Here is a 14,386-nt window from a genome sequence, read left to right as displayed (position 1 = left end):
AGGTGTCACTCCTATGTGCTCTCATAGTGCCCTGTGCTTCACCTAATCGAATTTTCTGAATCTACCACTAGCTTGAACTCCGTAAGGGCAGGAAGTGGTTTAATTATAGTTGGATCCAAAGCATCTAGCCTAATGTCCTAATGCCCACCTAATTTTGAATGAATGAAGGCTGGCTTTATTGCAGAGTTGGGTGGAGGATTTTGTACTACTAGGAGCTTTGGCCTTCAGTTATTCTGTTACTACAGTTTAAGGGTTCATCCTACGGCACGGAGAAATCATTTAGGTGTAAAACCATTTAACTTTAAAATAATTTAGGATTAGACATAGATTTATCTGAAAAGATCAGCACGCTCAAACTGATTAATCTCCATCAGTCTTTTATTTTATTCAAAGCAGACAACGTCAACAGTAGGGCCACAGGAAACATACCACCAGGTTGGGAGGCGCGAACACTAGTCTAATCCCGGGATTTTTTTGCATTTAGACTCCGCCCACGGGCTCCCAAATGGCGGAAGAAATGCACGATACGGCCGGACATCTCACACTACTGCGGAGGTATCCCGATGCTACGCCGGCGGCGTAGGCGGGGCGACCGGTTCTTCCTTCCTCTCTGCGTCTTCGGCTCCTCCCCTAGCGCTTCACACGCTCATTGTGAGGCGACCGCGGCCGTCAGCCTCTAGAGCTATTTGAGACTTAGGGACCGTAAATTCTCGGCGCGCGTGAACGCCCGCGCTGCTCCTTCCCCACTGCAAAGACTAGGGGCGCGAGATTCACCTTTCTTTTTTTCTCCCCTCCCGCCCGGTGCTAACCGCCCCGGTGCGCGCGGACATCTCCCGCCGCCGCTCCCTCCTCCCCCCCCCCCCTCCTTCGGGGCTCCCCCCCCCGCGTTCCTCCCCCTCCCCTCTCCCCGGCGACGCGCACGCGCGCCAGGCCGGCTCGCGCCCTCTCGCTTTCCTCCGGCCCGCGAGACCCCCTCCCCTTCCGCCTCGCGGCGCTTCTTCACGCCGCGGTCTTCTCTATCCACCCCCGACACCCCGGGGCTCCCCCCGCCCGCCAACGGCGGGTCGCCGGCTTCCCAATCCCCCTCGCTTCCCGCGCTCCCCGGCGGGGGCCTAGCCCCGGCCTCCTCCCTCCCACCCTTCCCCCTAATTCCCCTTCCGGACGCTGCCATCATGTTGAAGCCTCAGCCGCCACAACAGACCTCCCAGCCCCAGCAGCCGCCCCCCACGCAACAGGCCGTGGCCCGCCGCCCTCCCGGAGGCACCAGCCCACCCAACGGCGGCCTCCCAGGGCCCCTGGCCTCCACCTCGGCTCCCCCAGGGCCTCCCGCGGCTGCTTCCCCCTGCCTGGGGCCTGCAGCCGTTGCCGGGAGCGGGCTCCGCCGGGGAGCCGAGAGCATCTTGGCGCCGCCACCACCGCCGCCGCAGCAGCAGCATCAGGAGAGGCCCGGGGCAGCGGCCATCGGCAGCGCCAGGTGAGGAAGGATGGGTTTCCGGGCGCTGGAGCCGAGGCTGCAGGGCGGCGGCGGCGGCTCGGTTCCGGCCCGGCGGCCGGGAGCTTAGTACACTGCGCGAGGCGGGCCCCTAGCCTGGCTCCCTTTGAGGGGCGCCAAGGGGAGTGGGGGAACTTCCCGTGAAGCTGGGGGTGGGCCCCCTCAGGTCCTAACAGGTCGGAGGGAACGGGGCCCGGGGCGGCCACCCGGGCACTTAAGGGCCGTGCTCAGTTCTCAGAGCCTGGTTAGGACTCGGGCCCAGGCCTTAAGGGGAGGCGGGGCGCATCCCGTCAGCGCCCTTGGAGCGAGGAGTTGGGGGGGCAAAGAGGTGATCGGGGTCCTGGCTCCATTACCGCGAAGGGTCTCGCGGTCCCCCGCTTCAGCCAATGGGGAGTCAGCTGCTGGAAGGGGTCTCCGGCCGTAGCCAATGGAGGGGGGCGCGCGGGCCACAGTTTGGCCAATGGGGAGGGAGGGACTTGGGAGCGGGTTGCTACCTCCCCCTTCCCAGTCTGACCAGTAGGAAGGGAGCGGGCTGGGCGGGGGGACGGAAGGAGGGACAACTGGAAGGACTGCGGGTCGGTAACCTCCAGCGCGCGCGCGCTCTTCCCGTACGTGCGCGCGGATGCTCTCTTATGAGCCGGGCTTTCGCGAGCCCCGGGAAAATATAGAAGGGCTGGAAGTGTGCATGGAAGGGTTTGCCTAGTGGTCGCGGAGGCGTGGTGGACACCCAGCTCAGTTTGTTCTGTGTGTGGGTTAATGGAATTGAGAGCGGTGGTATACGCAGGCGCATTGGGTTCTGATCGCGGGAGGGGAGGTTTTCAAGAGGCCCGTGGGCTTTAGTGCGCAGGCGCAGACCGGGCGAGGCCTCCCAGTGGATGGCTTTTGCGGCTGCGCTGTCCCCCAGCCCCGCCAACGGCCCCCTCGTCGCCCTCCTCAACCGCCGGTTACATCAGCCAGCGAGGAGTAGGGTTACCGGGCGATCGATGACCCCTCCCAGAGTGGGTAGCAGACTGAATGAGTAAAGAAGTTGAGAGGGTGGGTTGTAGAGGGAGGGCTCTCCTCCCAGGGTTTGGGGCATAGGGCTACTGAAAATGATTGTCTTTTCTCTGTGAGAGGTTTGTGTGTCTGAGCTAGGTAGTTCCGACTCTGCACTCCCTGAGCTTTTCCACCTTTACATCTGGGCTGATTTATTGGTTACCGAATACTGTAGTATGGGTCTGTTGGAAGCATGTAGCCCTGGTCCCTTGGAGAAAGTGAGAAGATTGTGTTGAATTGGTTCTTAAAGCAATTGACAACCGTTGTTGATTGAGGTCTGTTTTACTCGGATTTGGAGGAAATGTGTTTACTAGCTTTTAATGCCTACACGTTTCTTCCTCTGTAAGGTGAGAGTTTGAAAATCTTGTTGGTTAATTGGTTTTTGGTCTAAACCAGCATCTTTACATGGTATCATATGAAAGGAATTGAACATATTTAAATTACTAGTTTCTTGTTTCTCTTATAGGGGACAAAGCACAGGAAAGGGACCCCCACAGTCACCGGTGAGTGCTTTTTTCCTCTTCTGAGGTACAGAGACCTGAAAGTGTGTATGTGGGAATATAGGACAGAGTAGGTGCAGAAATAGGCACAGGTGCTCAGAAGGGAAGGGGGCCCAGCACATCCAAGGTGGGTGTGAGTGGAGTGTGGGTATCTAGAAGGAGGTGAGATGTTGCCTGACTGTTCCTGTATTTCTCTCTCCTGTGTTACTGACAGGTGTTTGAGGGTGTCTACAACAATTCCAGAATGCTGCATTTCCTTACAGCTGTTGTGGTAAGTGGGTACCTAACCCCTAGGTTGTTTGAGGAATGTAATGCATCAGTTTGCTGAAGACGCTCTGATTTTCCCCACTCTCCCAGGGCTCCACCTGTGATGTAAAGGTGAAGAATGGTGCCACCTATGAAGGTATCTTCAAGACTTTGAGCTCAAAGGTCAGTGTATTCAAGTTAGCTTATTTTGGGAGTTGCATGGAAGGAGGAGGAGGAGAATGAAATAGGCTCATTGAAGATGTGAATTGAGTGGTGTTGGAGAACACTGTGGCTGTTACTCGTTTCTTTAGGCCTGTGCTGGAGTGGTGCTGCAAGCAGTAAAAGACATGAAATTTGAGGGCTGGGTACTTTAAAGTTAGAATGCTTAAATTTAAAAATGTACAATTTTGAACTTGAGACTTTTGCTAAGTCCTGTGACTGATGTTGAGAAGACAGTGTACATGAGAATGTGATGTTGGGAAAAGTTTAGAAAGGGTAAGAGAAAAATAGCCTTTTTTTGCCTCCAAATTTCTTGATACTGACCCTTGGGTGTTGGGAAATGGGACTTTTATAGTTTGAACTAGCAGTAGACGCTGTGCACCGGAAAGCATCTGAGCCAGTAGGTGGCCCTCGTCGGGAAGACATTGTGGACACCATGGTGTTTAAGCCAAGTGATGTCATGCTTGTCCACTTCCGAAATGTTGACTTCAATTATGCTACTAAAGGTACTGTGCCAGGCTGTTATGTCAGACCCACTCTGAGTAGAGGGCAGAGAGCAGTTACATGAGGACTTAAGTTTTGTTTTTTGGTTTTGCCCCTTTACCGTCTTAGTTTTTCCTAAGGAAGTTGGCTGGATTTTTCTTCTTGAGAATATGTCTTGATGTCTGAGATACAGTGGGGTGAATTCCAGCCTATGTTGTGGTTCTTCATATTTTTCTTGATTTGTTTTCAACAACTCCTTGCTCCTTTTGAACTCATAAGATGAAGCTTTTTATGCTGTACTCACCCACGCCACCCCCTCAACCCTGACACACATAAACTTTTCTTTGCTCCTGATCTACGTGTAGGGGGTGAGGGATGTCGGAAATAAGGCTGTGAGATATCACCTGACTTGTTATCTTCAACTCTGCCCCCACAGACAAGTTCACTGATTCAGCCATTGCCATGAACTCGAAGGTGAATGGGGAGCACAAAGAGAAGGTGCTTCAGCGCTGGGAGGGGGGTGACAGCAACAGCGATGACTACGACCTCGAGTCTGACATGGTACAGTCTCCTTCCCTGAGAACCTGAGAGCTGGGCAGCTTTGCTGCCGGAGTGTGGGTTGTTCTCATTCTTAGAACCAAGAGTTCTAAGGGGGCGGTGGTGGGTGAGTGTTGGATCTTGTACTGTTACCTATTGGTGGTAGTCAGATTCCAGATGGAAAGGTACAGAAAATAACAAAACAAAAATATATATTCTCTGCACACCATCTGTGATTGACAACTATTAACATTTGCTTCAAGTTGATTTTTGTTCGTTTGTTTGTTTTTTCAATTTAACAAAATTAGAGACAAGTTTGAGTACCATGTAGGCCCATTTCCTGTCCCCAAAACAGCTACTTTGAATCACTTAAAATTTCTTCATGAGTGAATGCATTATTATTTTGGTATGTTTGATTTGCCTAAGAATTTACTTTTCTGAGTTTTTGTTTGTGAATTTTTGCATTTTCGTACATAGATCTAGTTTTTACTCCTTTTAAGTATTGTGTACTGTTCTATTTATATACATACACGTGTATACACATCAGGTTGTATTTATCCCTTTACTAGTTGGTGTTTTGTTGCTATTGTTTAGCTATTAAAAATAGTGCCTTATTGAATTTTTAGAAAGCATATCCCCATGCACATATGCCAGAATTTCTCTGGGATGCAAATCTGGAAATGAACTTGTTTGGTCTTAAGACTTTGGTTTTAGTAGTTATTGCCAATTTGTGCTGCAGTCAGTAGTATTATTTGATATTCCTACCAGGCATGTTCTATTTTTCCACTCTTGGTTTGGTCAGATTTTTAAGTGTTTCAACTTGATGGAGGAGAATGATAATTGGTCATCGTTTTCCTTGCTGGGTTTTCTTTCTTTCTTTCTTTTTTTTCAAAGATGGGCCCAGAGTTAACATTCGTTGCCAGTCTTTTTTCTTTTTCTCCTCCCCAAAACCTGCCAGTACGTAGTTGTGTGCTCTGGTTGTAAAGATCCTTCTAGTTCTGTTGTGTGGGATGCCAGCTCAGCGTGGCTTGATAAGCAGTGCCATGTCTGTGCCCAGGATCCGAACTGGCGAAACCCTGGGCCACCGAAGCAGAGTGCACAAACTCAACCACTTGGCCATGGGGCCAGCCCCTCCTTGCTGGGTTTTAAAATAGTCTCCCTCTTCTGTTCCTAGTCCAATGGATGGGATCCCAATGAAATGTTCAAGTTCAATGAGGAAAACTATGGTGTAAAGACTACCTATGACAGCAGTCTCTCTTCTTATACGTGAGTGTCTTGGTACTTCTCAGTTGGTACAGTTTGGGGCATGGGGTCACCAAAAGAAGGCAGATGTCTAGGTGGAACATAGCGTTTGTTCATGCTTTTCTGGGGATACAGCTTGCCCTCTCCTTACTCCTGACTGCCTTGTGAACTGTTCTCTCAAAGGTTTTCTCTTAATCTTGATTCCAGGCCATCTCGGGTAGAATTAGCTGCTTTCTTGTCATTCTGTCCATAGTTTTTCTCTAGAACTTAAAACATACTTACATACGTGTCCAAGTGTTCTCATATTCAGAGATGCTTTTCTGCTCTGCCTGGGATTCAGTGGATGCCCATTAAATATATGCTGAGTTGTTGAAGGGGTTAAAAACTCGCATGCCTGCGCTGGTGATAGAACTGATAGAAATATTTTTCCTTTTTCCCCCTTGGACTGGGATGGTGGTGGTTCTCTCAGGGTGCCCTTAGAGAAGGACAACTCAGAAGAGTTTCGTCAGCGGGAGCTACGAGCGGCCCAGTTGGCTCGAGAGATTGAATCGAGCCCTCAGTACCGCCTGCGGATTGCCATGGAGAACGATGATGGGCGCACTGAAGAGGAGAAGCACAGTGCGGTCCAGCGGCAGGGTTCAGGACGAGAGAGCCCCAGCTTGGCATCTAGGTAATTGCTGGGAGCAGCCTCTGTCTGATTGGGGCTCACCCTGTGGGCCTGGAATTCAGCCAAGAGCTTTGTACGCTCTTGTTTAAGCCTCACAGCCATGTAAGATGTAGATTAAAACATACTTAGTCCCAGTTTTTAGGTTTAGAAGATTAAAGGCCAGAGCAGGTAACTAATTTACCTGAGGTAACAAGGGTAAAGCTTAGGGATTTAGAAGAAAAATTTTCAGAGTTTTGATATCTTTATTATTTTTTCCTCTGCATATGCATCCATATATATATATATATATAGCTTATATTTCCCTTTATGAAAATGAAATCAAACTGTACGTGATGATCTGTATCTTGTAAAAGCTGCAACTTGAATTACAATGTGATACGACCCTTCTCAGAGGTCAGGAGTGGTAGAATTGTGAAGCATCAGCTAGGCATGGTGTGTGTGTTGGGACGGGAAGTGGACTTTGGAAGGAAGGGTGTCATCTTGCCAAAATGTGTGGGTTTTGTGGCTTCTTAACCTTATTTGACTCCTCTCCCCCTAGGGAGGGAAAGTATATCCCTCTACCCCAGAGAGTTCGGGAAGGTCCCCGGGGAGGCGTTCGATGCAGTAGTTCCCGGGGCGGCCGACCTGGCCTTAGCTCTTTGCCGCCTCGTGGCCCTCACCATCTTGACAATAGCAGCCCTGGCCCAGGTTCTGAGACACGTGGTATCAATGGAGGTGAGTGAGTTATGAAACAGACTTGAGAGGGTGGGAAAGGGGACGGTAAGGAGAAGAGAAGGATAATTGAAAGGGTTTAGGTGGGTTGGAAGAATTATGCATTGGTGATAATGTAATAGCAGGTACTCTGCCTTTTTTTCTCTATCTTTAAAAAAAAATAGGCCCTTCCCGCATGTCCCCTAAGGCACAGCGGCCTCTGAGAGGTGCCAAGACTCTGTCTTCACCCAGCAGTAGGCCTTCTGCAGAAGCTTCTGTTCCATCTCCTCCTGCAGGTAAAATTTCAGCAGTGTTATATGAAGAAATGGATAGAAATGTGTAGAGGGATGTAAATATGTCAGTTGTTGGAATGCTGCAGTGGGAGAGGGTTTCAAGATATGAAAGATGTTTTGGGGGGTTTGGATTTATGCTTTTGAGGAAAGAATGTTTCATGTTCTTTCATGCAGAAATCCCAACGTCGTAATCCATGGATTGTGTCTGACTGGCAGGTGTCTTTAAATTAATTGCCAACATTTTAAAACAGGAGATAGCCTAGAAAATTACCAGTTTATTTTGAAATACAGAAAGTTCTGCCAACACTGAACATGTCTTGCTGCATAGCTCTAGTTGGCTGGAAGTGAATTGTGACTGCCCCTTTAAGCATTCCAGTCTTTCATGGTGGCCATGAGGCCATTTTACCTGCTTAGGTTACTTGCCTTGCCCTTTTAGGCACTTAGGTTTGTGACTGTGTGTGTAAAGAAGTAGATAAATTTTCTTGGTGTTTCTAGTAAGTTGCGTATGCCCTTTGCTTATTGACCAGCAGTAATCATTGTACAGCTCTCTCTCTTTTTCCAGTGAGCCGAATGTACCCACCACGCTCTCCCAAGTCGGCTGCCCCTGCCCCAATCTCAGCTTCCTGTCCTGAGCCTCCCATTGGCTCAGCAGTAGCAACTTCTTCAGCTTCCATCCCTGTGACATCATCAGTTGATCCTGGAGTAGGCTCAATTTCCCCCGCTTCCCCAAAGATCTCACTGGCCCCCACAGATGGTAAGAGCCAGATGGTTGAGGGCTGTGGACAATGCGAAGTGTAGTTCTGGACAGAGGGACCTGTAGGTGTCTCTCTCTTCTTGTTCAGTAAAAGAACTTCCAACCAAGGAACCTGGGAGAACTCTGGAGTCCCAGGAGCTGTCCCGGATAGCTGGGAAAGGTGAGGATTGTTTTTTCCTGGTGAGGTCTGATGCCTCTTTGATTAGGAGAGCATTTCAGTAGGAAAGTTGTTGAAATGCACAAATAGACAATATGTATCAGCTCTTTGATCCTAATTTTTCTTAGAGGATTCCCAAGAGTTTGTCTTTTTTCCTTGGTTTCTTTGTCCTTTGGGCTACTGGCACTCTGTAGCTACCTTCAAGAAAAGAAATGTGTGTTTTCTTCTTTTTTCACTGTTTCTCATAGTCCCTGGCCTTCAGAGTGAACAGAAACGCTTTCAACTGGAGGAACTGAGAAAGTTTGGGGCCCAGTTTAAGGTGAGAGAAGTGTGGGAACGAGCTAGGATAAAGTGGGATGTTGGGGGCCTTATAGGAGAGGCACAGGACTAGGGGGGATAGAAGAGATAAGAGCAAGCAAGGATGAAAGCAGCAGGGCCCAGGGTCTGGACTGGACAATACCGTGTGTGTGCTTCTCTCTTTCCAGCTTCAGCCTAGTAGCTCCCCTGAGACCAGCCTGGATCCTTTTCCTCCCCGGATCTTAAAGGAGGAGGCCAAAGGGAAGGAGAAGGAGGTTGACGGTCTACTGAATTCAGAGCCCATAGGGTCCCCAGTCTCCAAGACAGAGTCTGCATTGGATAAAGAGGACAAAGCACCCCTGCCGCCAGCAGGAGGCACTGAGGGGGCAGAGCAGCCTCCGCCGCCTTGCCCAAGCCAAACTGGCAGCCCCCCAGTGGGCCTCATCAAGGGAGATGACAAGGATGAGGGCCCTGTTGCTGAGTGAGTGAGGTGGGGAGCTGGGTTCGGTGTCAGGGGAGATAAGGGGCAAGCCATGAAGATTTATTTATTTTTCTCTCTTAGACAAGTCAAGAAGTCAACCTTGAACCCCAATGCCAAGGAGTTCAATCCCACAAAGCCTCTGCTGTCTGTGGTGAGATGGGATGGGAGAATGTGGACTTTGGTTTCCTTGAGGGAGACTTGGGAGCGGGTTAATAGAGCACAGGACGGGGGAGCATCTAACTCTCAGGCAGTGAGAGGAGACACTGTGTAAGTGTGTAGGGATAGCAGCAGCTGGACTGGTTTGGGGAAAAGAGACAAGTCTCAGGCTTGGGTGGCAAGGGATCCTGATGTGTCTGACAAGCAGTTACGAGTTCCTTCCTGGGACTTAGTATTTGGCTCAGAGAGTATGTGAGCGGGGTAGTTATGAGCATAGGTTTCATTTCACTGACTTGGCTTGAACCCCTGTACTTATAAGCTTGGTGATTTTGGATAAGCCATTTAAGCTCTCTGCCTCAGTTTCCTCACCTGTAATTTGAGAATGCCCATCTCAGAGGGTTTAATGTGAGGCTTAACCAAGATAAAGCATAGAATGTTTCATTTCATATGCATTTCATGAATGCTGTTGCTGTTTAGTAGGTGTGGGAGCGGGGATACAAAAATCATAAAATGTTTTATACCTGTCCTCCTTTGTCTCTTACAGAATAAATCCACCAGTACCCCAACTTCTCCAGGGCCCCGGACTCATTCAACTCCCTCCATCCCGGTGCTGACAGCAGGCCAGAGTGGGCTCTACAGCCCCCAGTACATTTCCTACATACCTCCGATCCACATGGGACCAGCTGTTCAGGTAAGAGAGGAGACTGAATGGGCCCAGGGTAAGAGGTTTGGTTGGGCTCGCCAAGGGGCCAAGTCAGGCCTGTTCTAGGCATTTATAAACAGGTCATTCAGCCTCAACCGTGTTCTTGTCCCTAGGCACCTCAGATGTATCCATATCCTGTATCCAACTCAGTGCCTGGACAGCAGGGCAAGTACCGGGGAGCAAAAGGTGAGCAGGGTTGGGAGGCTCAGTCACTAGGGCTGCCCAGCTACTTCTGGCAGATAGAGCTTGAGCTCGGTGCTATTTTTCCCCACCCCCAGGCTCCCTGCCCCCACAGCGCTCGGACCAACACCAGCCAGCTTCAGCCCCTCCGATGATGCAGGCCGCTGCCGCTGCTGGCCCACCTCTGGTGGCTGCCACACCTTACTCTTCCTACATCCCATACAACCCACAGCAGTTCCCAGGCCAGCCCGCCATGATGCAGCCCATGGCCCACTATCCTTCACAGGTGACTGAGGCACAGGAGGGAAGTCGGGGTACTGAGCCCCTGCTAGGGACCCCATCTTTTCCACCTCCTAGACTCGAGCTGGGTGAGAGAGGCAGGCAGTGTCCTGGGCTGGTGTCAGTCCTGGCTCTGCTAGGGCTGTAGCAAGGCACTGAACACCTGAGCCTTAGTGGTTTTTTTTCTCTCTCTGTGAAGTGTAGATTGTTTAAAACAGCATGTACTTGGTAGGATTATTGTGAATGTTAAACAAGGTAAGTATGACAAGGCCAGAGTAGTGCTGTGCAAAGGTTATTGGGCAGCAGGGAATGCCTCTCAAGTCCTCTGCTATGTCAACTGCTCCTCTCCTTGCTCCTCCAGCCGGTGTTTGCCCCCATGCTTCAAGGCAGCCCACGCATGCTGACGTCAGGGAGTCATCCCCAGGCCATTGTGTCGTCCTCCACCCCTCAGTACCCTTCTGCAGAGCAGCCCACTCCCCAAGCCCTTTATGGTGAGTTCTCTTCAGGCCTCCCCTTCAGGCTGTGCTCCTCAGTCCCCTTTGGTGTGCTCAGCGTTGATTCTCCCTCTTTCCTGCTGTAGCCACTGTTCACCAGTCCTATCCACACCATGCCACGCAGCTCCATGCCCACCAGCCGCAGCCGGCCACCACACCTACTGGGAGCCAGCCGCAGTCCCAGCATGCGGCCCCCAGTCCCGTCCAGGTGCCTGCTATGTGGGATCCGAGTGGTTGGGGCAGGAACGGGTTGCTGGAAGAGAGGGATAGAGCTAGGGGTCATTTCCTAGTGGGGAGGATCAGGGGTCAGTCAGCAGGCGGTAGGCCTGGGTACTGGAGAAGTGGGTGGTACTCACCCTTCCCCTCCCCCTAACAGCACCAGGCGGGGCAGGCCCCACACCTGGGCAGTGGACAGCCACAGCAGAATCTGTACCACCCAGGGGCCCTGACAGGCACACCGCCTTCTCTGCCACCGGGGCCTTCTGCCCAGTCCCCTCAGAGCAGCTTCCCCCAACCAGCCGCTGTGTATGCCATCCATCCCCACCAGCAGCTGCCCCACGGCTTCACCAACATGGCCCATGTTACCCAGGTAAGAAGCCAAGGGACCTACTTCCTCTTTCCTGAATTCCTGGTGCCACCCTTACTTAGTGTTCCTGATGTTAGGATACTCAGAGCCCTTGTGAGGCTTCTGTGATGCTCCCAGCTGCTTTCTGTTCTCTGCAGGCCCATGTCCAAACTGGAATCACAGCAGCCCCGCCCCCTCACCCTGGGGCTCCCCACCCGCCCCAGGTGATGCTGCTGCACCCACCCCAGAGCCATGGGGGCCCCCCCCAAGGCGCGGTGCCCCAGAGTGGGGTGCCTGCACTCTCAGCTTCCACACCCTCACCCTACCCCTACATCGGACACCCCCAAGGTGAGCAGCCTGGCCAGGCGCCTGGATTTCCAGGAGGAGCCGATGACAGGATTCGTGAGTTCTCGTTAGCTGGGGGAATTTGGCATGGAAGAGCTGATGGGCTGCAGGTGGGGCAGGATGCACGGGTTCTGGGTGGGGAGTGAGGGGTCTTGGAGGCAGGGCTGTCCCACAGGGCGCCCGCCGACCTGCACCTGTCTGTGAAGTATGTAGGGTGGGCAGAAGCCACAGTCGCCGCCGCCAGGGGCTTGCTCCTGGCTCTGTCCTTTGCTTCCCTCCGTCCTCGCTCAGTTGTGATCCAGCAGCCCCCCTCCCCACTGCCTCCCCAGCTCTCAGTGACCCCGACTGTCTCCTGACTTAGCCGAGGTAAGGTCAGCGCAGCAGACAGGGCCAGGCTGGGGTGTGGGGGGCTGAGCTGGGCACACGAGTAAGGGCTCTGGCTCACTGGGAAACAGCGATTGATCTGTGCTCTGACAGCCCCATGAGACACCTTGAGGAAGCTGCTCCACTCAGACACTCCCCCACACCCCACGCTGGATGGCATTGGAGGAAGGGACAGCTGCTTGGGTTCTAATGCTCCTGCTCTCTTCTCTTTCCCCTCCAACCAGTTCAATCTCATCCCTCCCAGCAGCTCCCCTTCCACCCCCCGGGGAACTGAAGATTGTCCTGGCCGCGACCTGAGACCTCCATGAGTGGAGGGAAGAGTGATCTATGTCTCTTCCCCCAGCAGCTCGGACCAGTCCCAGCCCCCCACCGCCCCTTTTCCCCAGGGGAGCTGGGGAATTCCTGCCAAGCACCTTGAATGGGAGGGGCCTCAAAGTGGGCAGGGCCAGGGTCCAGTGGGGGTGGGGGGATTCCTGCTCTGGCCCTGCCCATCCACACCCTATCTTGCCCTCCCATCCTCACCTATTCCCCACTGGAGACAGAAGATCTTTTATTTTCTATTATTTATAACCTCAGACTTGGGCCCCCTGTTCTTTCTTCCCCATTAACTTGAGTGACCTGCCTGAGAGACAGACAGATGCCCCACAAGGATGGTTGGACAAGGACTTTTACTTTTTATTACATAAAAATATTTAAAAAAAAAAATTAAAAAAATAAAATTTTAAACTAACTTAACCTGCCTGTAATTTCTTCTTTGGAGAATAGAGTAAGATCTTAGCTGGCAGTCTTGTGTGGTTCCCAAGATGGGGCAGGGTGGCAGCACGGTCCACAGGTGCTGCCCTTCTGGCTCTGACTGCTGCACAGGTCACCCAACCTCCCAGGCACTGTTTTCTCACCTCAAAATTGGCCTCATCTTGAGGTGTGATATTAAGTGTTTTTCCCCCCCTGCTTTTTCTCCCCAAATCTCCCCCGTACATAGTTGTATATATATTTTTTCAGTTGTGCCTCCTAGTTGTGGCATGTGGGACGCTGCCTCCGCACGGCTTGATGAGTGGTGCCATGTCCACGTCAAGGATCTGAACCAGTGAAACCCTGGGCCGCCGAAGTGGAGCACGAGAACTTAACCACTGGGCCATGGGGGTGGCCCCTAAGTTTTCATTTCTAATATAAGCGCTTCATGAATGATCTCTACCTCTATACTGAAAATTGCTTTAGTGTTCTTGGCTACTGAAGGTAAAGGCCTGAATGGTGCACAGCTGAAACGTGCTGGGTGAGAGCTATGAAGAGGAAGCTACTAGTGGGAGAAGACGGGAGAGGGCTGGGTTGAGGAGCCAGGTTAAGGGAGCAGGAATTAAACGGGATTATGGACAGGACAAAAGAGCCAAGCATGGGATGCAGAAATAACAGACTTCCGAGGAGGGTTCCCCCCCCACCACCATGGCAGCAGTTTGGAATTCTTATTCTGTGACCTGGCCTTGGTTTCCTTACCTATAAAATGGAGATAATTTCACCCTTACAGGACTGTGAGGATGCGACTGGTGTTCCATGGTAGGCACAGGTTTTTCAGATCAAAGCCACAGAAAATTGGCTGAGACCAGGGCAGGAACCGTGAAGGTTAGATGTTGGGGAAGAATTCCTAGGGTGTGAATCTGAGACCTGGTAATTGGTAGGCCTGGGCTAGGGGAGGAAGGGGAGAAGGTACATAAAGAGGTGAGCAAAGGGATTATCTACAGCAGCTAATTGACAGCTAAAAAGGGGTGAGTTTGGGATTCCAAGTGAAAGAGCTCTCTTGGGGGATGTCAATTGGGGTTGGGGGGCAGTGATGGAAGAGGCAGGTGCAGGGAAACTTTCAACTAGGCTCAGGATGTTTCAAGTGGAAATGGAGAGACAGGTCCTTAATACGGTGAGAGATATAATTGCAGGTGTTACTTCTGATGCTTTCTGGAAGGACTGCAGAAATCTCAAAGTTGGAAGGGAGCTTAGCCTTCATGCAGTCAGGCATCTCCCCGTGAAACCTTTCAGCCTCACCTTGGACACTGGAGGGTAAAACAAATCTGTTGTTGGACGACACTTTTCTGTGAAGTTCTTCCTTACGTCCTTCCCTCGAGCCTACTGTTTGCCTCTGCTCTGCAGTCACAGGTCAGATTCTGAATTTCTCAAAACAGCTCTCAGGTTGGGCTCAAGAGC

At 51.6% G+C, this 14,386-nt stretch overlaps 1 protein-coding gene across 12 annotated transcripts; it reads left to right on the top strand.

Moving 5' to 3' along the window:
- The first annotated feature begins 896 nt into the window (after positions 1 to 896).
- ATXN2L (ataxin 2 like) lies at positions 897 to 12,947 on the top strand. 12 transcript variants are annotated; one of them, XR_006889354.1, is made up of 23 exons: positions 933 to 1,474; positions 2,994 to 3,030; positions 3,242 to 3,298; positions 3,385 to 3,456; positions 3,848 to 3,998; positions 4,412 to 4,536; positions 5,687 to 5,778; positions 6,224 to 6,424; positions 6,960 to 7,135; positions 7,297 to 7,407; positions 7,949 to 8,158; positions 8,247 to 8,318; positions 8,564 to 8,634; positions 8,801 to 9,093; positions 9,175 to 9,244; positions 9,794 to 9,940; positions 10,066 to 10,138; positions 10,231 to 10,418; positions 10,773 to 10,902; positions 10,992 to 11,113; positions 11,282 to 11,494; positions 11,629 to 12,181; positions 12,447 to 12,947. XR_006889354.1 is itself a non-coding variant. In XM_046666282.1 (23 exons), the coding sequence occupies exons 1-23, from the start codon at positions 1,173 to 1,175 to the stop codon at positions 12,471 to 12,473; spliced, it is 3,207 nt and encodes a 1,068-aa protein (XP_046522238.1). In that variant the 5' UTR covers positions 933 to 1,172; the 3' UTR covers positions 12,474 to 12,946. The 12 variants fall into 12 exon arrangements, 10 of the variants coding, with proteins under 10 accessions (XP_046522246.1, XP_046522238.1, XP_046522239.1 ...); XR_006889353.1 differs by having other exon boundaries at positions 12,424 to 12,947; XM_046666282.1 differs by having other exon boundaries at positions 11,629 to 11,872; positions 12,424 to 12,946.
- The last annotated feature ends 1,439 nt before the right edge of the window (positions 12,948 to 14,386 follow it).

This window comes from Equus quagga, chromosome 7, assembly GCF_021613505.1.
Source record: "Equus quagga isolate Etosha38 chromosome 7, UCLA_HA_Equagga_1.0, whole genome shotgun sequence".
Taxonomy (NCBI): domain Eukaryota; kingdom Metazoa; phylum Chordata; class Mammalia; order Perissodactyla; family Equidae; genus Equus; species Equus quagga.
This window is presented reverse-complemented; position numbering and strand designations above follow the sequence as displayed.